The following is a 21,241-nucleotide window of genomic DNA, read 5'->3' as shown; positions in this document are numbered from 1 at the left end:
GGCTGTAGGGGGCTGCAGGGGCTGGGGGAGGCTATAGTGGGACTATAGGGGCCTGCAGGGGGCTGCGAGGGGGCTGCAGGGGCCGCGGGGGGGGGCTATAGGGGACTGCAGGGGGCTGCGGGGTGGTGGGGGAGTCTATAGGGGGCGGCAGGGGAGCCTCAGGCTGCAGCCAGGGCCGTGGGGGGCCGTGGGGGCTGTGAGGGGCTCACCTGACAAAAGTGGGGGGCTGTGGGGGGCTCACCTAGCGTAGGTGGGGACCATGGAGGGCTCTGGGGGGTGGTGGGGGGCTCACCTGGCGCAGGTGGGGGGCCGTGGGGGGCTCTGGAGGCCGTGGGGGGCGGTGGGGGCTCACCTGGCGCAGGTGGGGGGCCGTGGGGGCTCTGGAGGCCGTGGGGGCGGTGGGGGGGCTCACCTGGCGCAGGTGGGGGGCCGTGGGGGGCTCTGGAGGCCGTGGGGGCTGTGGGGGGCTCACCTGGTGCAGGTGGGGGGCCGTGGGGGGCTCTGGAGGCCGTGGGGGGCGGTGGGGGGCTCCCTGGCGCAGGTGGGGGGCCGTGGGGGCTCTGGAGGCCGTGGGGGGCTGTGGGGGGGCTCACCTAGCGTAGGTGGGGACCATGGGGGGGTGGGGGGCGGTGGGGGGCTCACCTGGCGCAGGTGGGGGGCGTGGGGGCTCTGGAGGCCGTGGGCTCACCTGCGCAGGTGGGGGGCCGTGGGGGCTCTGGAGGCCGTGGGGGGCGGTGGGGGGCTCACCTGGCGCAGGTGGGGGGCCGTGGGGGGCTCTGGAGGCCGTGGGGGGCGGTGGGGGCTCACCTGGCGCAGGTGGGGGGCCGTGGGGGGCTCTGGAGGCCGTGGGGGGCGGTGGGGGGCTCACCTGGCGCAGGTGGGGGGCCGTGGGGGGCTCTGGAGGCCGTGGGGGGCGGTGGGGGGCTCACCTGGCGCAGGTGGGGCCGTGGGGGGCTCTGGAGGCCGTGGGGGGCGGTGGGGGGCTCACCTGGCGCAGGTGGGGGGCCGTGGGGGCTCTGGAGGCCGTGGGGGGCGGTGGGGGGCTCACCTGGCGCAGGTGGGGGGCCGTGGGGGGCTCTGGAGGCCGTGGGGGGCGGTGGGGGGCTCACCTGGCGCAGGTGGGGGGCCGTGGGGGGCTCTGGAGGCCGTGGGGGGCGGTGGGGGGCTCACCTGGCGCAGGTGGGGGGCCGTGGGGGGCTCTGGAGGCCGTGGGGGGCGGTGGGGGGGCTCACCTGGCGTAGGTGGGGGTCACCACGTAGATGGTGGGCAGCTCCGGGGGCAGCTGGGGGGCGGCTGGGGGCCCCCCGGGGCGGGTGGGGGCCTCCCGCGGGGTTCGGGGCGCCCCGGGCCGGCCGGCGCCCTCCGCTCGCGGCCGTCCCCGGCGTCGGCGCCCGCCCGGCGCCGCTGCGAGCAGTCGCACGGCTGCCCTGGGGGCGGGGGGCGTCAGGGGCACTCGGGGACCCCGAGACGGGGGCACGGGGCAGCTGCGGACCCCGCGGCAGGGGGCGCTCGGGGACCCCGGGGCACGGAAATGGAGCAGTCGGGGACCCCGGGGTGGTGGCACAGGGTCTTCATGGACCCCAGGGTGGTGCCGTGGGGCAGTTGGGGACCCTGGGGCAGGGGGATGGGGCACTCGGGGACCCCGGGGTGGTGGCAGGGGGCACTTGGGGACCCCAGGGTGGTGGCAGGGGGCAGTTGGGGACCCTGGGGCAGGGGGACGGGGCACTCGGGGACCCCAGGGTGGTGGCACGGGGCAGTTGCGGACCCCGCGGCAGGGGGCACTCGGGGACCCCGGGGCACGGAAATGGGGCAGTCGGGGACCCCGGGGTGGTGGCACAGGGTCTTCATGGACCCCAGGGCCGTGCCGTGGGGCAGTTGGGGACCCCGGGGCAGGGGGACGGGGCACTCGGGGACCCCAGGGTGGTGGCAGGGGGCACTTGGGGACCCCGGGGTGGTGGCACAGGGTCTTCATGGACCCCAGGGTGGTGGCACGGGGCAGTTGCGGACCCCGGGGCAGGGGGACGGGGCACTCGGGGACCCCGGGGTGGTGGCAGGGGACACTCGGGGACCCCGGGGTGGTGGCACGGGGCAGTTGCGGACCCCGCGGCAGGGGGACAAGGCACTCAGGACCCCGGGGTGGTGGTAGGGACACTCGGGGACCCCGGGGTGGTGGCATGGGGCACTTGGGGACCCCAGGGTGGTGCCATTGGGTAGTTGGGGACCCTGGGGCAGGGGACAGGGCACTTGGGGACCCCGGGGTGGTGGCACGGGGCAGTTGCGGACCCCGGGGCAGGGGGACGGGGCACTCGGGGACCCCGGGGTGGTGGCAGGGGGCACTTGGGGACCCCGGGGTGGTGGCACGGGGCAGTTGCGGACCCCGCGGCAGGGGGACGAGGCACTCAGGGACCCCGGGGTGGTGGCAGAGGGCACTTGGGGACCCCGGGGTGGTGGCACGGGGCAGTTGCGGACCCTGGGGCAGGGGGACGGGGCACTCGGGGACCCCGGGGTGGTGGTAGGGGGCACTCGGGGACCCCGGGGTGGTGGCAGGGGGCACTTGAGGACCCCAGGGTGGTGCCATTGGGTAGTTGGGGACCCTGGGGCAGGGGACGGGGCACTTGGGGACCCCGGGGTGCTGGCACGGGGCAGTTGAGCACCCTGAGATGGTGACAGGGGGCAGCTGGGGACCCTGAGGTGGTGACAGAGGGCAGTTGAGCACCCCAGGGGGGTGGCAGGGGGCAGTCGGGGCCCCCGGGGCAGTTGGGGACCCCAGGGTGGTGGCGGGGGGCAGTCGGGGACCCCAGGGGGGTGGCAGGGGGCAGTCGGGGCCCCCGGGGCAGTGGGGACCCCAGGGTGGTGGCGGGGGGCAGTCGGGGACCCCAGGGGGGTGGCAGGGGGCAGTCGGGGCCCCCGGGGCAGTTGGGGACCCCAGGACAAGACCATGGGGCAGCTGGGCACCCGGGACGGCACACGGGGGGGGTCGGGGGGACCAGGCACCCTGGGGTGGTGGCGGGGGGCAGTCGGGGACCCCGGGCTGGTCGAGGGCCCTCGTCCCCCCTCCCCCGTGTGTCCCCCACCCCGTGTCCCCCCCCCGCCGTGTCCCACCGAGCTGCAGCAGGGCGTAGAGCAGCCCCCCCAGGGAGGCGACGAAGTAGGCGACGAAGACGTTCCTCAGCTTCAGCCTCATGGCGGCGGCGGGGCTGGGGGGGGGGGCTGCTGTCGGGGGGGGGGGCTTGGCCCAGCTGCCCCCTCAGGGCTCCCAGTGCCCCCCCCGAGGCTCCCGGTGCCTCCCCCAGTGCTCCCAGTGTCCCTCCCCAGTGCTCCCAGTGCCCCCCAGGCTCCCAGAACCACCCCAGTGCTCCCAGTGCCCCCCCCCGAGGCTCCCAGTGCTTCCAGCACCCCCCAGTCCCCCGCTAGTGCTCCCAGTACCCCCCTGAGGCTCCCAGAGACCCCCCCCAGTGCTCCCAGTACTTCCAGTGCCCCTCTAGTACTCCCAGTGCCTCCCCCAGTGCCCCCCCAGGCTCCCAAAACCACCCCACCCTTCCCAGTGCCCCCCCCGAGGCTCCCAGTGCCTCCCCCAGTGCTCCCAGTGGCTCCCCCAGTGCTCCCAGTGCCCCCCTGAGGCTCCCAGGGACCCCCCCAATGCTCCCAGTAATCCCAGTGCCCCTCTAGTGCTCGTAGTGCCCCCCCAGGCTCCCAAAACCACCCCACCCTTCCCAGTGCCCCCCCAAGGCTCCCAGTGCCTCCCCCAGTGCCCCCCTAGTGCTCCCCCCAGTGCCCCCCTAGTGCTCCCAGTGCCTCCCTCGGGGCTCCCAGCGCCCCCCCGGAGCTCCCAGCCTCCCCCTAGCGCTCCCAGTGCCCCCCAGCCCTCCTGGAGTCCCCTAGGGCTCCCAGTGCCCCCCAGTCCTCCCAGTGCCTTCCCCACGGCTCTCAACACCCCCCCAGTCCTCCCAGTGTCTTCCCCACAGCTCCCAGTACTCTTCCAGCGCTCCCATTGACCCCCCAGTGCTCCCAGTGCCCCCTTGGGCTCCCACCAGTGCTCCCAGTGCCCCCCAGCCCTCCCCACCAGGCCTCCCAGTGCTCCCACTGCCCCCCTTGGGCTCCCCCCACTCCTCCCAGTGCCCCCCAGCCCTCCCACCAGTCCTCCCAGTGCCCCCCAGCCCTCCCACCAGTCCTCCCAGCGCTCCCAGTGCCCCCCTTGGGCTCCCCCCACTCCTCCCAGTGCCCCCAGCCCTCCACCAGTCCTCCCAGCGCTCCCAGTGCTCCCCTTGGGCTCCCACCAGTGCTCCCAGTGCCCCCCAGCGCCTCCCACCAGTCCTCCCAGCGCTCCCAGTGCCCCCAGCCCCGCCCCGCCGGGCCCGTCTCCAATGGCGACCGCGGCGAGGGCGGGAGCGCGGACGTGGCGCTGTCGCCATGGCGACCGCGGCGGCCGCGGGGGGCGGGGAGGCGGCAGCGGCACCGCCGGGACTCACGGGAGCGGCCCGGGGGGGGGGGGTCGGAGCTGAGCGGGACCGACCGGGACCGGCCGGGGGGGGGGGGCGGGGGGCGGCGGAACCGAGCTGCCGCCGCCGCCGCCGCGCAGCCTCCGCGGGCCCCTCCCCGGCACTTCCGGTCCGGCCGCTGCTGCGCTCCGGCCGCTTCCGCCCAAGCGGGTCCGTCCCCGCCGGGGGCCCGCCCCGGGAACTGCGGCCCGGCACTTCGGTTCCGGGGAAGGGAGGTGGGGGGGGAGGGAAAACAGCGCGCCCGGACACCTGGGCCCCCCCGGGGGGGGGGAGGGGGGACGAACCCGCCGCAGGGAGCCAGACGGCAGCGCCTCGAGCTCGGTTTCGGGTTTTTTTTTCTTGGTTTTATTCGTCTTTTATCAAAACGCCGCGCGGGCGCCGCCCCCGCCCCGGGTGCTGGCTCAGCAGGTAAAAACGCCACCGGGGGGGGGGGGAAGGGGAGGGAGCCCCCCCGAGGCCGCCGGGGGCCGGGCAGCCGCAGGACCCCCGGCCGGCACCGCCGGGGGAGGGAGGGGAGAGGGGCTGGCGGCCCCTGGCGCCCCCCAACCAGGGGAAGAAGTGAGAAAAGGGGGGGATGTAGGGGGAGAAAAGGGGGGGACGTGGGGCAGAGGAAGGGGGAACATGGGGGGAGGAAGGGGGTGGGAAGGGGGGGGCAATGCCCCCTGGGGGGTCCAGGGAGCGGCACTGGCTTGGTCCCCGTCTCGCACCAGCCCGACCCCCCCCCGGCCCCCCACCTCTGGGGGGGCAGAGGGTGACGGCTGCAGCAGCAACCCCCCCCAAGCCCCCCACGTCCGAGGGGGCAGAGGGTGACAGCCGCAGCAGCGACCCCCCCCCGGCCCCCCACATCTGAGGGGGACAGAGGGTGACGGCTGCAGCAGCGACCCCCCCGGCCCCCCACGTCCGGGGGGGCAGAGGGCGATGGCCACAGCAGCGACCCCCCCCGCCCCCCACATCTGGGGGGGGGCAGAGGGTGACAGCCGCAGCAGCGACCCCCCCCGGCCCCCCACATCTGAGGGGGGGGGCAGAGGGTGACAGCCGCAGCAGCGACCCCCCCCCCCGGCCCCCCACGTCCAGGGGGGCAGAGGGCGACGGCCACAGCAGCGACACCCCCCAAGCCCCCCACATCTGGGGGGGGGCAGAGGGTGACGGCCGCAGCAGCGACCCCCCCAGCCCCAACCCCAAACCCCCCCAGCGGGGGGGGGGGAACCGCTGCCACGCTTCCCCCCAGGGAAGGGGCCGGATCCTGCCCCGGGGGCCGGGCAGGGTCCCGCACCCCCTCCCGGGGGGGGGCAGAGAGGGCCGGGGGGGGGGTCTCAGGCTCCCCCCCCGCGGCCCCGCATTATCGCAGCAGGATGCTCCAGTCGTCGGCCATGCGCACGCCCGGCTTGCGCAGCGTCAGCACCGACGTCTCGGCCTCGTGCTGGAAATCCAGGCGGCTCTCGGGGCCGGCTGCGGGCGGCGGGAGATGAGGGGGGAGAGGGGGCGGCGGGGGGCGAGAAGGGGGGGTGGCGGGGGTGAGAAGTGGGGAGAGAGAGGGGCAGCGGGAGATGAGGGGGGAGAGGGGGCGGCGGGGGGCGAGAAGGGGGGGGCAGGAGGTGAGAAGTGGGGAGAGAGGGGGCAGCGGGAGATGAAGCGGGAGAGGAGGCGGCGGGGGGCAAGGGGGAGGGGGGGCAGCAGGAGAAGAAGGGGGAGAGGGGGCGGCGGGGAGAGGGGGGGCAGCAGGAGAAGAAGGGGGAGAGGGGGCGGCGGGGGGGCAAGGGGGGAGAGGGGGGGCAGCAGGAGAAGAAGGGGAGAGGGGGGCGGCGGGGGAGAGGGGGGGCAGCAGGAGAAGAAGGGGGGAGAGGGGGGTGGCGGGGGGCAAGGGGGGAGGGGGGGCAGCGGGAGAGAAGGGGGAGAGGGGGGTGGTGGGGGGTGAGGGGGAGAGGGGGCAGCGGGAGATGAAGGGGGAGAGGGGGCAGTGGGGGGCAAGGGGGGAGAGGGGGGGCAGCAGGAGAAGAAGGGGGAGGGGGGGCAGCGGGGGGAGAGGGGGGCAAGGGGGGCAAGGGGGAGAGGGGGGGCAGCAGGAGAAGAAGGGGGAGAGGGGGGGCGGCGGGGGAGGGGGGGCAGCAGGAGAAGAAGGGGGAGAGGGGGGCAAGGGGGGCAAGGGGGGAGGGGGGGCAGCGGGAGATGAAGGGGGAGAGGGGGGCGGTGGGGGGGTGAGGGGGAGAGAGGGGTGGTGGGGGGGCAAGAAGAGAGGGGGGAGATGAGAGGGGGCGGCGGGGGGTGAGGGGGAGAGAGGGGTGGCGGGGGGGAGAGAGGGGTGGCGGGGGGGAGAGAGGGGGACGAGAAGGGGGTGGCGGGGGGGGAAAGGGGGCGGTGGGGGGAGAGAAGGGGCGGGTGGGAGATGAGGGGGAGAAAGGGGGCGGCGGGGGGGCGAGAAGGGGGAGAGAGGGGGGCAAGGAAGGGGGGAGGAGAAGGGAGAGAGGGCGGAAGGAGAAGGAGCAAAAAGGGGGGGCGAGAAGGGAGAGAGGGGGCAGCGGGGGGGCGACAACGGGGGGGGCGACAACGGGGGGGCGACAACGATGATCAGAGGGAAAAGTGGGGTAAAGGCGGGAGCAAGGAGGGGAAACGGGGGCGGGAAATGGGGGCGATGGGGGGGGAAACGGGGGCGATGGCGGGGGGGGGCCGCGGGGGGGGGGGGGCGGGGGTCCGAGCCCGGCCCGGCAGCGCTCACCGGCGGGCCGCAGGAGGACGGCGGCCGGCTTGCCCGCGCCGAGGATCACCACGCGCTCGAGCCAGGCCGCCGTGTCGTAGGCGCCGCTGGGGTCGGCCGAGCTGCGCGGGGACGACGGGAGGCGGCTGAGAACCGGCCGCGCCGCCCGGACAGCCGGACGGACAGCCGGACGGACAGCCGGACGGACAGCCGGACGGAGCGGGTTACCTGGCCGTCAGCGCGTTGTCGGCGAAGGAGAAGCGCCGGTGCAGGAAGCGCCGCTCGGTCCGGAAGTCGAACGTGCGCCCGTCGTCCAGGAAGAGGTCGCCCTCGGCCGTGCCCTGCGGGCAGGGGGTGAGCGCGGGGCTGGGGAGGGGGCCGCCGCGGAGGGGGCCGGGGGGGCCGCCGCGCTCACCTGGGGGCTCAGGGCACGTAGAGGGTGAAGGGGTCGCCGCGCATGCACTCGGCCGAGCGCCGGGCCCGCTCCTGCCGCGGCACCACCGTGCCGCCGCGCTGGAACACCGGCACCTGCGGGGCAGAGGGGCGGCGTCGGCCCCGGCCCCCCCCCGCTGCGTCCCCATCCTCGGCCCCGGCCCCTGCCGCGGTCCCCGCTGTGTCCCCACCGCGTCCCCAGCCCCGCCGTAGTCCCCATCCTCGTCCCCTGCCCCTCCTGTGTCCCCAGCCCCGCCGTGGCCCCCGTTGCGTCCCCACCGCGTCCCCGCTGTGTCCCCATCCTCGTCCCCGGCCCCACTGTGGCCCCCGCTGTGTCCCCACCGCGTCCCCGGCCCCTGCCGCGGTCCCCATCCTCGTCCCCAGCCCCTGCCGCGGTCCCCAGCCCCGCCGCGGTCCCCGCTGTGTCCCCACCATGTCCCAAGCCCCGCCGCGGTCCCCGCTGTGTCCCCATCCTCGTCCCCGGCCCCTGCCACGGTCCCCGGCCCCACTGTGGCCCCCGCTGTGTCCCCACCGCGTCCCCAGCCTTGCCGCGGTCCCCGCTGCGTCCCCATCCTCGTCCCCGGCCCCGCTGTGGTCCCCGCTGTGTCCCCATCCTCATCCCCAGCCCCTGCCGCGGTCCCCAGCCCCGCTGTGGCCCCTGTTGTGTCCCCACCGCTTCCCCAGCCTTGCCGCGGTCCCCAAGGCGTCCCCGGCCACGTCCTCAGCCCCGTTGCGGCCCATTGTGTCCCCAGCCCTGCCACGGTCCCTACTGCGTCCCCATCCTCGTCCCCATCCCATCCCCAGCCCATTGTGTCCCCACCGCGTCCCCGGCCCCTGTCGCGGTCCCTGCTGTGTCCCCACCGCATCCCCAGCCCTGCTGCGGTGCCCGCTGCGTCCCCATCCTCGTCCCCGGCCCCTGCTGTGTCCCCAGCCCTGCTGTGGCCCTTGTCGTGTCCCCACCATGTCCCCAGCCCTGCCACGGCCCCCGCTGCGTCCCCATCCTCGTCCCCGGCCCCTGCTGCGTCCCCAGCCCCGCTGGGGCCCCCATCACGTCCCGACTGCGTCCCCAGCCCCGCCGCGTCCCCGGCCCTGCCGTGGACTCCGTTGCATCCTCTGCCGCGTCCCCAGCCCCGTTGCGGCTCCCATCGCGTCCCCGCAGCCCCCGCCGCGGCCCCCCGCCGCTCACGCTGCTCATGGTCACGGGCACGTAGAGCGTCTGGGGCGCGTGGTGCTTCTGGCGGGAGGCGACGTCGTACCAGACCTGCGGCAGAGGGCGGTGAGGCCGGCGCCGACCCCCCCTCCCCGCCAAAGCCCCCAGCCCCGGCCGCCGTCCGGCCCCCGCCTCACCTCTGCCGCGCCGGGCAGGTAGACGTGCACGCCGCGGGCGCCCTGCTCCGTCACCGGGTGCACCAGCAGGGCCCTGTCTGGGAGGGAGGGCCACGCGGGGTGAGCGGCGGCGGCGGGGACGGCTGCGCCCCGGCCCCGCGGCGGCGCCCCCCCCCAACCACCGCTCACCGATCATGTACTGGTCATCGATGGCGAAGGTGGCGACGTCGTCGGGAAACTCCATCCACAGCGGCCTGGGAGCGACGCCGGCGGGGCTGAGAGGCGGCGCCGGGGAAGCGGGGTGCCCGGCGCCGTCCCTCCCCGCGCTGCCCCCCGCTCACCTCATGACGGGCTGCCCGTGGCGGTGGCAGCGGTAGAAAGCCGTGTACCAGAAGGGCAGCAGGGCGTAACGTTGGCGCACGGCGGCTCGGATCAGCGCCGTGTTCTCCGGGCCGAAGAGCCAGGGCTCGCGGCGGACGGTGTCCAGGTGCGCGTGAGCCCGGAAGAAGGGCTGGTAGGCGCCGGCCTGGTACCAGCGCACCAGCAGCTCCGCGTCCGGGTTCTTGAAGAAGCCGCCCACGTCGGCTGCGGCGAGGGGAGCCGGGGTTCAGGGCCGCCGCCGGCTCCTCCGCGCCGCCGCCGCCGCCTCCTCCGCGCCCCGCTCACCTCCGCAGAAGGAGAGCCCGGCCAGCCCCATGCTCAGGCACATGGCGATGGAGATCTTGAGGTGGTCCCACTCGGCCGCGTTGTCGCCCGTCCACACGGCGCCTGGGCGGCGGGAGGCGGCCGTGAGCCGGGCGGTCTCCTCCTGCCGCCGCCGCCGCGCGCGTCCCCCGGCCCGCCGCGCTCACCGTAGCGCTGCGAGCCGGCGAAGAAAGCCCGGCTCAGCACGAAGGGTCGTTCCCGACCTCCGGAGCGTTGCAGCTGCCCCTGCGCCGTCGCCATTTGCTGCGGAGACGGTGCGGGGTGAGGCGGCGGCGGAGACCGGCGGGACGCCGCGGAGTTTCCCCACCCCGCGCCGCGCTCACCACGTAGAAGCCGTAGAGGTTGTGCACGTCGCGGTGTTCCCAACCGCCGCGGTGCACCGCGTCCTTGTGCATGGTGACCTCGGGGCCGCTGAACACCGACGGCTCGTTCATGTCGTTCCAGGTGAAGAGGTTTTCCGCGGAGCCCTGGCGAGGGCACGGGGCGCCGGTGAGGCGGCGGCGACGCCGCCGGCAGCGCCCGGCCCTCCGTTCCTCACCTCGTACTGCTCGTAGGCGAACATGCCGGCCCACCAGGCGCGCACGGCCGGGTCGGTGAAGTCGGGGTAGGCGGCGGAGCCTGGGAGGAGGGCGGCAGCGGTCAGCGCGGCAGCGGTCAGCGCGGCGGCATCTCCTTGGCCGTTCCCGGCGCGGCCCCCCCCCCAAACCCGGCGCGGCCCCCGCTCACCCGGCCAGCACCAGCCCTCGTAATCGCTGCCGTCTTTGGTCTTGACGTAGAAGCCGCGGGCGCGCAGCTCGTTGTGCACGCGGTAGCCGCTGTCCACCTTGATGTGCGGGTCCACGATGCTCACCATCTGCGGCCGGGGGGGAAAAACGGTCGCGTCGGGGACGCCGGGAGCGAGGAAAACGGAGAGGGGGGGACGGCGGCTCTCCCCAAACCACCTCCCGGGGCTCCCACCTTGCGTTTTTTGGCGGCCAAGCGTTGGAGCATGGCGCGGGGCTGCGGGAACTTGCTGGGGTCCCAGGTGAAGTAGCGCTTGCCGTCGGCGTGCTCGATGTCCAGCCAGATGACATCGCAGGGGATGTCGTGCTCGTCGAAGCCCCGCTCCACCGCCGCCACGTCCTCCTCGTCGTTGTAGTTCCAGCGGCTCTGGTGGTAGCCCAGGGCGAAGAGGGGCGGCAGCGCCTGCGTGCCTGCGGCGAGGCGGAGGGGCTCGCGGCCAGGCCGGTGGCGGCGTCCGACCCGACGGCGGCCCCCGGCCCCCTCGGCCCCGTACCGGTGAGGGAAGCGTACTGCGCCGTCACGGCGCCGGGTTCGGGACCCAGCAGCAAGAAGACGTCGATGACGCCGCTCTCCGACATCCAGCGCACGTCGGTCTGCGGCGTCTCGCCGCCGCCCTGCATGTAATCCAGCATCTTCCCGAAGAGCGTCTGCGCGGGGGCCGGGCGGGGAGCACAGGCAGCGTGGGGCGCCGGCGCCGCGCCGTCCCCCCTCCCTCCCGCCGCCGCCTCGCGCCGCCCCGCCGCACCTTGCCGGCCGTGTTGGAGGCGATGTCCACCCAGGTCTCGGCGGCGTTGAGCCAGAAGATGCCCAGGGTGCGGCGGGCGCTGTGGGCCAGCAGGAGCGGCACGGAGCCGTAGAGCGCCATGGGGTTGTACACCTCGTACTGGAAGACGTCCAGGTTGTAGAGGCGATACGGGTCGCCGGCCCTGCGGGGAAGCGGAGCCGTGAGTTCCCCCGCCCCGTCGCCGAGCCGCGGCGCGTCCCCCGCCGCGTCAGCGCCGCGCTCACTCGGTGGTGCGGAGGCGCAGGCTCTCGGCGTGCTCCGGGATGCCGTAGACGTGCTCGAAGCCGGGCAGCGAGAAGTCCAGCCCCACGGAGGTCGGGCCTGCGGCGGCCGGGGGGGGGTGAACGGCGGCTCCGGCGGGCCGCGCCGGCGCCCCTCGCCCCGGCCTCCGCCGCCCTCACCGTGCGGTTTGCTGTCCGTGTGCGTCTTGAACGTCTCCTCCCAAGAGCCGGGCTCCTCCGCGGCCTCGTCGGCGTCCGCCGCCGCCTCGGGCTGCGAGCGGCCGTCAGCGGACGCGCCTGGCGGGCTCCGCGTCCCCCCCCGCCCCCCCCCAAACCCCGACCGTCCCCGGTACCTTCTCGCTCTCGCCGCCGGTCTCCGCCGCCTCCGCGGCGCCGGCCGCCGCCGCCTCCTCCGAAGCCTCGGCGGCGCCGGGCGCCTCCTCCGCCGCCGGCTCCTTGGGGGTCTCCCTGCGCGGGGCGGAGCGGGTTTCGGGGGGGGCCGCCGGGGAGCCCCCCGGCTCCGCGGCCGCTGCAGGCAGGAGTCGCTCGCGCGCGCGCACACACACACGCGCGGGGAAGGGGGGGCCGGCGCGGCGGCTAAGCGGGGCCGGGCGCTCTCTCTAGCTGCCTCCCGCCGGCACCTCGGCCCCCGACCCGGCGGGAGCTGGGGGAGGAGGAAGAGGAGGGAGAAAGGGGTGGGGAGCAGCGAGAGCAGCGAAAGCCGCGCCATTTACCTATGGAAAAGGCTCTTGATCTTATCCCACAAGCTACCGACCGAGCTACTAACTTTATCCGAGAAACTTGGGGGGGCCGGGCGGGGGCAAGCGCAACCAAACGGAAACAGAAACACAGCGAGAGTCAGTGCGAGGCCCCGGCGGCGCGCGGGCCGGCGTCGTCCCCCCTCCCCGCGGCGTCCCCGCGGCGGGGACCCCCCCTCCCCACTCACGAGCGCCGGCGGGGGCGCAGGGGCTCGAAGAGCAGCAGCCCGCGGGCGTTGACGCTGCAGAGGGGCTCGCGGCCCCGCAGCACGTCCAGGCGGAAGGGCTCGGCCGTGACGACGAGGCGGTGGCCGCCCAGCGCCAGCTCCGCGCCGTCCTCGTCCCGCCTCGTCAGCGCCGGCCTGCCGGGGGGGCCCGGCGTCACCCGGCGGCCCCTCGAGTGTCCCCGACCCCCAGCGCGGGGTCCCCCCTCGTCCCCGCGGTCTCTGTCCCCGCGGCTGCTCCGTGCCCCCGTCCCCGTCCCTGTGTCCCTGTCCCCATGGCTCCTCCGTGCCCCTGTCCCCGTCCCCATGGCTCCCCCCCGCCCCCGTCCCTGTGCCCCTGTCCCCATCCCCATGGCTCCCCCACACCCCCGTCCTCGTCCCCCTGCCCCTGTCCCTGTCCCCATGGCTGCTCTGTGCCCCTGTCCCCGTCCCCATGGCTCCCCCACGCCCCTGTCCCCGTCCCCCTGCCCCATCCCTGTCCCCATGGCTCCTCCGTGCCCCTGTCCCCGTCCCCATGGCTCCCCCCCGCCCCCGTCCCTGTGCCCCCGTCCCCGTCCCCATGGCTCCCCCCCGCCCCCGTTCCCGTCCCTCTGCCCCATCCCTGTCCCCATGGCTCCTCCGTGCGCCCCATCCCTGTCCCCATGGCTCCTCTGTGCTCCCGTCCCCGTCCCCACGGCTGCTCCATGCCCCCATCCCCGTCCCTCTGCCCCATCCCTGTCCCCACGGCTCCTCCATGCCCCCATCCTCGTCCCTGTGTCCCTGTCCCCGTCCCCACGGCTGCTCCATGCCCCCATCCTCATCCCTCTGCCCCATCCCTGTCCCCATGGCTGCTCCGTGCCCCCATTCTCGTCCCTGTGCCCCTGTCCCCATGGCTCCTCCGCGCCCCCATCCTCGTCCCTCTGCCCCATCCCTGTCCCCATGGCTCCTCCGCGCCCCCATCCTTGTCCCTCTGCCCCATCCCTGTCCCCATGGCTCCTCTGTGCCCCTGTCCCCGTCCCCATGGCTCCCCCACGCCCCTGTCCCCGTCCCCCTGCCCCATCCCTGTCCCCACGGCTGCTCCGTGCCCCCATCCTCGTCCCTGTGTCCCTGTCCCCGTCCCCATGGCTGCTCCATGCCCCCATCCTCGTCCCCCTGCCCCATCCCTGTCCCCACGGCTGATCCGTGCCCCCATCCTCGTCCCTGTGTCCCTGTCCCCGTCCCCATGGCTGCTCCACGCCCCCATCCTCGTCCCCCTGCCCCATCCCTGTCCCCACGGCTGATCCGTGCCCCCATCCTTGTCCCTGTGTCCCTGTCCCCGTCCCCATGGCTGCTCCACGCCCCCATCCTCGTCCCCCTGCCCCATCCCTGTCCCCACGGCTGATCCGTGCCCCCATCCTCGTCCCTGTGTCCCTGTCCCCGTCCCCATGGCTGCTCCACGCCCCCATCCTCGTCCCTCTGCCCCATCCCTGTCCCCATGGCTGCTCCGTGCCCCCATCCTTGTCCCTGTGCCCCCGTCCCTGTTCCCATGGCTGCCCCGTGCCCCCATCCCCATCCCTGTGCCCCCATCCCCGTCCCCAAGGCTTCCCTGTGCCCCTGTCTCCGTCCCCACGCCCCCGTCCCTGTTCCCGTGTCCCCGTCCCCATGGCTGCTCCGTAACCCTGTCCCCGTCCCCACGCCCCCGTCCCTGTCCCCGTACCCCCGTCCCCGTCCCCACGCCCCCGTCCCTGTCCCCGTACCCCCGTCCCCGTCCCCACGCCCCCGTCCCTGTCCCCGTACCCCCGTCCCCGTCCCCACGCCCCCGTCCCTGTCCCTGCACCCCTGTCCCCGTCCCCATGGCTTCCCCGTGCCCCTGGTCCCTGTCCAAACATCCCCACGCTCCTGTCCCCGTCCCCGTCCCCCTGCCTGTGTCCCCGCAGCCCCCCCCCCGGCCCCCGCCGTCACTCACTGCACCGCGGGCGGCTCGGCCACCAGCACGTCCGGCACCCGGAACCGGGGCCGCAGCGGGTTCAGCTCGTCGATGCGCAGCCGCGTCATGTTGCCCTGCAGCCCCCAGAGCTCCAGCAGCAGCGGCACCTGCGGCAGGGCGGCCTCAGCGAGGGGGGACGGAGCCCCCTCCCCTCCCCGGTGTCTGTGTCCCCCCCCCCCAAACCCCCCCCCCCCACGGACCTTGTTGGCCTCGTTGACGAGCTGCAGCGTGACGGAGTCGGGGCCGAGCTGCAGCGACTGCAGCAGGGCTCGGTACGGGGAGCGGCCGGGCTGGAGGCTGCGCTGGCGCCTGCGCGGGGCGGGTGGGGGTCAGCGCGGCCCCCCCCTCCTCCCCAGGACCCCCCCCCTCCAGAGCTGCCCCCCCCCCCCCCCCCAGGTACCTGCAGAAGGCGCTCTGCTCGCAGGTCTTGAAGTTGCTGCGGTCGACGGCCAGGGCGGCCGCCAGGCACAGGGACCCCCAGGCCAGCGCCCACGGCCCCCGCCTGCCGGGCGCCGCCGCCGCGTCCGAGGGGGGGTCGCGGCACCCACCGCTGCGCGACCCCGCCCCGCCTCCCCCCGCGACTGCCTCCCCCCGCTCCTCCGGACGCCTGGGCCCCGCTGGGGTGTGGGGGGGGGGAAGGGGAAGGGTCCCAGACACCTGGGTGCCACCGGGGGGGGGGGGATGGGGGGATATTTGGGTCCCACTGTGGGGGGGGGGGGGGCGGACGTCTGGGTGCCACCGGGGGGGGATGGGGGGATATTTGGGTCCCACTGTGGGGGGGGGGCCGGACGCCTGGGTGCCACCGGGGGGGGATGGGGGGATATTTGGGTCCCACTGTGGGGGGGGGGGCCGGACGCCTGGGTGCCACCGGGGGGGGATGGGGGGATATTTGGGTCCCACTGTGGGGGGAGGAGCCCGGACGCCTGGGTCCCAATTGGGGGGGGGAGGGGAAGCCTGGACGCCTGGGTCCCACGAGGGGGGAGGGGCCTGGACACCTGGGTCCCACCTGGGGGGGGGGATGGGGGACATTTGGGTCCCGCTGGGGGGGAGGGGCTCGGACGCCTGGGTCCCACCTGGGGGGGGGGATGGGGGACACTTGGGTCCCGCTGGGGGGGAGGGGCTCGGACGCCTGGGTCCCACCTGGGGGGGGGATGGGGGACATTTAGGTCCCGCTGGGGGGGGGAGGGGCTCGGACACCTGGGTCCCACTGGGGGGGGGGATGGGGGACGTTTGGGTCCCACCGGGGGGGGGGGATGGGGGGACGTTTGGGTCCCATCTGAGGGGGGGAGGGGTCCGGACGCCTGGGTCCACACTGAGGGGGGGGGGATATTTGGGTCCCACGGGGGGGGGCATCTGGGTCCCACTGTGGGGGGGGGAGGGGCCCGGACGCCTGGGTCCCATCTGAGGGGGGGAGGGGCCCGGACGCCTGGGTCCCACCGTAGCGGGGGGAGGGGAGAAGCCCGGACGCCTGGGCCCCGCCCGAGGCCGGGGGGGGGGGAGGGTGCTCGGACACCGCGGTCGTACCCGGGGGGGGGGGGATTAAGGGGGGGGGCCCGGACGCCTGGGTCCCCTCCCCCGCCCGCCCCACGCTCACCTCCCCGGCGCCGCCGCCATCTTGGATCGGGCCTGACCCTTCACCCCGCCCCTGCCCCTACGCCGCCGCTTCCCACTGGCTGCCCGGAGCCCCGCCCCTTCTCGTCACCGAGGGACACGCCCCCTCGTGGAGGCGGGGCTCGCCCCCCCGTCGGCGCCCCGCCCGGCTCACCTGGTTGCTAAGGAGACGGGGGCTCCGCCCCCTCCCGCCCGTGATTTGCCCGCCGGGGTAGACGGATGGCCACCCGCGCCAATCAGAGAGCGAGTTCGGAAAGCGGCGGGGAAGGTGTTTGGCGGGACAGGACTTGTGTGGGCAGCTGCCGGCCAATGAAAACACAGAAAATCCGAGTGGCAGCTCAGGGCGGTCAATCAGCACGCGCGCAGGGAGAAGGGGCGGGAGCAGCAGCGGAGGGCTGCGTTGAGGGGGCGGGTCGCACCCGAAACAACCAATCAGCGCAGTCGAGGCGGGGCCTGAACCAATCAGAGGTGACAGCAGGGCCGGAGTGACAGCAGACTCTAGCCAATCAGACTTCGAGCTGTCTGAGGCGACCGGAGAGCAGGAAGGCGTCGAGGCGTTGCGAGGGGGCCGCCATTAACCGGGGGGGGGGGCCAGCTCCGGGGCGCCTCTCCGCGGGCAGCCGCTGCCGCCGCGGCCCTCGCGACGGAGCCGCTGAGGATGAGATGCGCCAAAATCCCGTTTTCTGACCCCCAAACGCTGCCCTCCCCAGGCCCCGCCCCGCCTCTCAAAGGCTCCCAGTCCCCCGTCGCCATAGCAACGACGCGCCCGCCTCGTTCCCGCCGATTAGCTCCCCAGGAGGGCGGGAACGGGAGCCGCCGCCAATCGGCGCGCGGCGGCGCCGGGTCCCGCCTCGCCTGCGCGGCCCAATCAGCAGGCGGCGGGGTCGGAGTGGCGAGAGGCGACGGCCAATGAGCGGGCGGGTGGGCCGCGGCCGGTTGAGCGGCGGGCGGGGCAGCCAATGAGAGAGGGAGCAGCCGGCGGGCCGGGTTGCCAATCAGCGCGGGTGGAGGGCGGGCCTTTCGGCCGCCGCTGCTTTGTGGTGAGTGGGGACGCGGGGGCCGCGGAGCCGGGACCGGACGGGTCGGGAGGGGACCGGGACCGGGGCGGGACGGGACCGGACGGGCCCCGCCGGGCCCTGTCACCGGCCCCACTGTGTCCTCTCCTCCCCAGCCCTGTCACCGGCCCCGTTGTGCCCCCCCGGCCCTGTCACCAGCCCCGTTATTGCCCCCCCCGGGCCCTGTCACCGGCCCCACTGTGTCCTCTCCTCCCCAGCCCTGTCACCGGCCCCGTTGTGCCCCCCCGGCCCTGTCACCAGCCCCATTATTGCCCCCCCCGGGCCCTGTCACCGGCCCCACCGTGTCCCCTCCTCCCCAGCCCTGTCACCGTCCCCGTTGTGCCCCCCCGGCCCTGTCACCGGCCCCATTATTGCCCCCCCCGGGCCCTGTCACCGGCCCCACCGTGTCCCCTCCTCCCCAGCCCTGTCACCGGCCCCGTTGTGCCCCCCCGGCCCTGTCACCAGCCCCATTATTGCCCCCCCCCCCGGGCCCTGTCACCGGCCCCACTGTGTCCTCTCCTCCCCAGCCCTGTCACTGGCCCCGTTGTGCCCCCCCCAGCCCTGTCACCAGCCCCGTTATTGCCCCCCCAGGCCCTGTCACCGGCCCCACTGTGTCTCCTCCTCCCCAGCCCTGTCACCGGCCCCGTTATCTCCCCCCGGCCCTATCACCGGCCCTGCTGTGCCCCCCCGGCCCTGTCACCAGCCCCGTTGTGCCCCCCCCCAGGCCCTGTCACCAGCCCATTGTGTCCCCTCAGGACCTGTCACCGGCCCTGTTGTGCCCCCCAGGCCCTGTCACCAGCCCCATTATCCCCCCCCCGGCCCTGTCGTGCCCCCCCCAGGCCTGCCACCAGCCCCGTTGTTCTCCCCTGGCCCTGTCACCAGCCGTGTTGTCCCCCCTCAGCCCTGTCACTGGCCCCACTGTGTTCCCCCCTCCAACCCTGTCACCAGCCCCATTGTCCCCCCCCCGGGCCCTGCCAGCACCCCGCTGTCCCCTCGCCGGCCCGGCGAGCGGCGCGGTGCCGACGTCGGGCGCTGTCCCCGCAGGGCGGCGCGGCGCCATGGAGTTCCCCGAGCACGGGCGGCAGGTGCTGCGCAGCCTGCGGGAGCAGCGGAGCCAGGGCTTCCTGTGCGACTGCACCGTGCTGGTGGGCAGCGCCCAGTTCCGGGCCCACCGCGCCCTCCTGGCCTCCTGCAGCACCTTCTTCCACATGTGCTACAAGGAGCGGCTGGACAAGGGCGACCTGGTGCGCGTCAACGGCGAGATCGTCACGCCGCCCGCCTTCGGGCTCCTGCTCGACTTCATGTACGAGGGCCGGCTGGCCTTCGACGCCACCCCCGTGGAGGACGTGCTGGCGGCCGCCAGCTACCTGCACATGAACGACGTCGTCAAGGTCTGCAAGAAGAAGCTGCAGGCGCGGGCGCTGGCCGAGGCCGACAGCACCAAGCGGGAGGAGGAGGCGGCGCCCGGCAGCCCCGAGCTGCTGCCCAGCACCTCGCGGCGGGCGCAGCCGGGCGCCGAGGAGGAGGAGGAGGAGGAGGAGGGTGCCGGCCCGGCCCGGGGCGGCGAGGAAGAGCGGCCTCCTGGCGCCCCGGAGCCGCCGGCGCCCACCGTGGACGCGGCCGACACCACGCAGCCCGGCATGGAGGGCGATTCGCCCCGCGGCCCCTTCCCGGGGCGGCCCCCGCCCCCTTCGGACCTCTCCCTCTCCAGCCCCAGCAGCTCCACGGAGCCGCCGCCACCGTCGTCCTTCCCGCCGCCCGGGCCGGAGCCTTGGCCGCCCGGCGCCCTCCAGGCCTTCTACGGCCGCCAGGCCGAGCGGGTGCCCAGCGCCGCCGTCAAGGTGGAGGCCATCGTCATCTCCGACGAGGAGGCGGACGGGCCGGAGCCCTGCGCGGAGCCGCTCTTCGCCCGGCCGCCGGCCGAGGGGCCGGAGGAGGCGCCGGCGGCCGAGGGCGGTTTCCCGCTGCCTTTCGCCGGGCTGCCGCCGCCGCCGCCGCCCTACGCGGGGCTGCCGCCGCCGCCGCCGCTGCCCGAGCCGCTCTTCCTGCCCAAGTTCGAGGCGGGCGGCGGGCTGGCGCTCTTCGCCGAGGACGTGCCCACGTGCCGCACCTGCGGCAAGACCTTCTCGTGCTCCTACACGCTGCGGCGCCACGCCACCGTGCACACGCGCGAGCGCCCCTACGAGTGCCGCTACTGCCTGCGCAGCTACACCCAGTCCGGGGACCTGTACCGCCACATCCGCAAGGCCCATCACCGCGACCTGGCCGCCAAGCGCTGCAAGACGGACGCCGACAGCCCCCCGTAGCCGGGGGGCACCGCGCCGCGCCGCCGCGCCGCCGCGACGCTGATGGGACGCTCCGACGTCGCTGTTGGGACGCCGGGACGCCCCGACGACGACACCGGGACACTCCGATGCCGCTGTCGGGACAGCAGGACACCCCGACGCCGCTGTCGGGACGCTGGGACACCCCGATGCCGACACCGGGACACCAGGACACCCCGGCGACAACACTGGGAGGATGCCCCGACGACAACACCCGGACACGGCCGGCACCAGGACGCTCCAATGCCGGGACACCGGGATGCTCCGACGCCGCTGTCAGGATGCCGGGACGCCCCGACGCCGACACCGGGACGCCAGGACACCCCGGCGACAACACCGGGATGCCCCGACGACAACACCCGGACACAGCCGGCACCAGGACGCTCCAATGCCGGGACGCTCCGACGATGACACCAGGACGCGGGCGGCCGCGGGAGCGCGGGCCGGGCGGCACGTGTATGGCGGTGACGTAGCTGCCCGTGACGTAACTGCCCGTGACGCAGCGGCCCGTGACGTAATAAAGCGCCAGCGGTAACGGGGAGCGGCCGGTGCCTCCCGCGGAGGAGGGAGGGGAGGGGAGGGAAGGCGGGGTAATCGCGTCGCGCCGCTCCCCTATTGGCCCTGGCGCTGGCCAATAGCGGAGCCGCCCTGCCGCTATTGGCCGGCCGCGGTGCCCTCGCCCGGTTGGCCTCAGCGGCCGCAGGGCGCATGCGCGACGCGGTGGGTGCGGGCGCCTCCTGGAGGGCGGGAGGAGCCACAGCCCAGTTCGGACCAGTCCACCCGCCCGCCCCCCCCCCCCCCCGCCCAGTTCGGACCAGTCCAGCCCCGTTCGGACCAGTCCGGCCCGGCCCACCTCCCCCCCACCCCCAGTTCGGACCAGTTCTAATCCCAGTCAAGTCCAGGCCTTAGCCTAGCACAACCTCCTCCACCCCTATCCCAGCTCAACCCAGTCCCAATCCCAGTCCCTCCCAGTTCAGGCCAGTCCCAACTCCAGCCCCCATCCCAGTCCCTCCCAGTTCAGGCCAGTCCCAATTCCCGTCTGTCCCAGTTCAGGCCAGTGCCAAACCCAGCCTCGTTCCCAGTCCCTCCCAGTTCAGACTGGGCCCAGGCCCTGCCCAAACCAGGCCCTGTCCCAGCCCAGCTCTTCCCAGTCCTGCCCCAGTGCCTCCCAGCTCGCTCCAGTCCTGCCCCAGTCCCCCCCAGCGCCGCCCAGCTCACCCCAGTCCTGCCCCAGTGCCCCCCAGTCCTGCCCCAGTGCCCCCCAGCTCACCCCAGTCCCACCCCAGTCCCGCCCCAGTGCCCCCCAGTCCTGCCCCAGCACTGCCCAGCTCACCCCAGTCCTGCCCCAGTGCCCCCCAGTCCTGCCCCAGTGCCCCCCAGCTCACCCCAGACCTGTCCCAGTGCCCCCTAGTGTCCCCCAGTCCCACTCCAGTGCCCCCCAGCACTGCCCAGCTTGCCCCAGTCCCCCCAGGCCCGCCCCAGTGCCCCCCAGCTCGCCCCAGTGCCCCCCAGCGCCACCCAGCTCCCCCCAGTCCCGCCCCAGTCCCCCCCAGTCCCACCCCAGCACCGCCCAGCTCGCCCCAGTCCCCCCCAGTCCTGCCCCAGTGCCCCCCAGTCCCGCCTAGCTCGCCCCAGTCCCGCCCCAGTGTCTCCCAGCGCCACCCCAGTGCCCCTCAGTACCGCCCAGCTTGCCCCAGTGCCCCCCAGTCCCGCCCCAGCGCCCCCCAGCTCGCCCCAGTGCCCCCCCAGCCCTGCCCCAGTGCCCCCCAGCGCCACCCAGCTCACCCCAGTCCCCCCGTCCCGCCCCAGTGCCCCCCAGCTTGCCCCAGTCCCGCCCCAGTGCCCCCCAGTCCCACCCAGCTCGCCCCAGTGCCCCCCAGAA

The 21,241-nt window shown here is 75.4% G+C and overlaps 3 protein-coding genes across 5 annotated transcripts in view; 1 reads left to right on the top strand and 2 right to left on the bottom strand.

The window, feature by feature from the left end:
- B3GAT3 (beta-1,3-glucuronyltransferase 3) overlaps positions 1-3,222 on the bottom strand; it is an 11,683-nt gene extending 8,461 nt beyond the window's left edge. The window contains 3 exon segments of the mRNA XM_068923633.1: positions 1,233-1,282; positions 1,285-1,427; positions 3,103-3,222. Of these exon segments, the coding sequence (XP_068779734.1) occupies positions 1,233-1,282; positions 1,285-1,427; positions 3,103-3,184 (275 nt within the window). The 5' untranslated portion in view covers positions 3,185-3,222.
- A 2,614-nt stretch (positions 3,223-5,836) lies between these two features.
- On the bottom strand, positions 5,837-16,044 carry GANAB (glucosidase II alpha subunit). 3 transcript variants are annotated; one of them, XM_068923621.1, is made up of 25 exons: positions 15,964-16,044; positions 14,770-14,871; positions 14,570-14,678; positions 14,349-14,476; positions 12,389-12,562; positions 12,177-12,242; positions 11,796-11,910; positions 11,623-11,713; positions 11,446-11,542; positions 11,183-11,363; positions 10,931-11,084; positions 10,612-10,847; positions 10,381-10,507; positions 10,193-10,272; positions 9,978-10,121; positions 9,801-9,897; positions 9,616-9,717; positions 9,291-9,534; positions 9,139-9,203; positions 8,971-9,047; positions 8,810-8,884; positions 7,607-7,719; positions 7,420-7,532; positions 7,213-7,313; positions 5,837-5,948 (listed from the first exon to the last, which is right to left on the bottom strand). In XM_068923621.1, exons 1-22 carry the CDS (start codon positions 15,981-15,983, stop codon positions 7,615-7,617), a joined length of 2,589 nt encoding a protein of 862 aa, XP_068779722.1. In that variant the 5' UTR covers positions 15,984-16,044; the 3' UTR covers positions 5,837-5,948; positions 7,213-7,313; positions 7,420-7,532; positions 7,607-7,614. The 3 variants fall into 3 exon arrangements, with proteins under 3 accessions (XP_068779722.1, XP_068779723.1, XP_068779724.1); XM_068923622.1 differs by having other exon boundaries at positions 10,931-11,051; XM_068923623.1 differs by lacking the exon at positions 12,177-12,242.
- A 107-nt stretch (positions 16,045-16,151) lies between these two features.
- ZBTB3 (zinc finger and BTB domain containing 3) lies at positions 16,152-20,527 on the top strand. Its single transcript, XM_068923631.1, has 2 exons — positions 16,152-17,020; positions 18,080-20,527. The coding sequence occupies exon 2, from the start codon at positions 18,094-18,096 to the stop codon at positions 19,339-19,341; it is 1,248 nt and encodes a 415-aa protein (XP_068779732.1). The 5' UTR covers positions 16,152-17,020; positions 18,080-18,093; the 3' UTR covers positions 19,342-20,527.
- The last annotated feature ends 714 nt before the right edge of the window (positions 20,528-21,241 follow it).

The sequence above is a fragment of the Struthio camelus genome, chromosome 35, assembly GCF_040807025.1.
Source record: "Struthio camelus isolate bStrCam1 chromosome 35, bStrCam1.hap1, whole genome shotgun sequence".
Taxonomy (NCBI): domain Eukaryota; kingdom Metazoa; phylum Chordata; class Aves; order Struthioniformes; family Struthionidae; genus Struthio; species Struthio camelus.
The sequence above is the reverse complement of the archived record's forward strand: the minus strand, read 5'-3'. Positions and strand labels throughout refer to the sequence as shown.

What these genes read in the sequence shown, in the direction of transcription:
- ZBTB3 (XM_068923631.1), top strand. Translation starts at nt 18,094, where the DNA reads ATGGAGTTCCCCGAGCACGGGCGGCAGGTGCTGCGCAGCCTGCGGGAG.
- GANAB (XM_068923621.1), bottom strand. Translation starts at nt 15,983, where the DNA reads ATGGCGGCGGCGCCGGGGAG. An exon ending in CTGCGCCCCCGCCGGCGCTC is followed by an intron (nt 12,243 to 12,388) that starts GTGAGTGGGGAG and finishes GGCCCCCCCAAG; the next exon opens with TTTCTCGGATAAAGTTAGTA. An exon ending in CCTCCAACACGGCCGGCAAG is followed by an intron (nt 11,085 to 11,182) that starts GTGCGGCGGGGC and finishes GCCCCCGCGCAG; the next exon opens with ACGCTCTTCGGGAAGATGCT.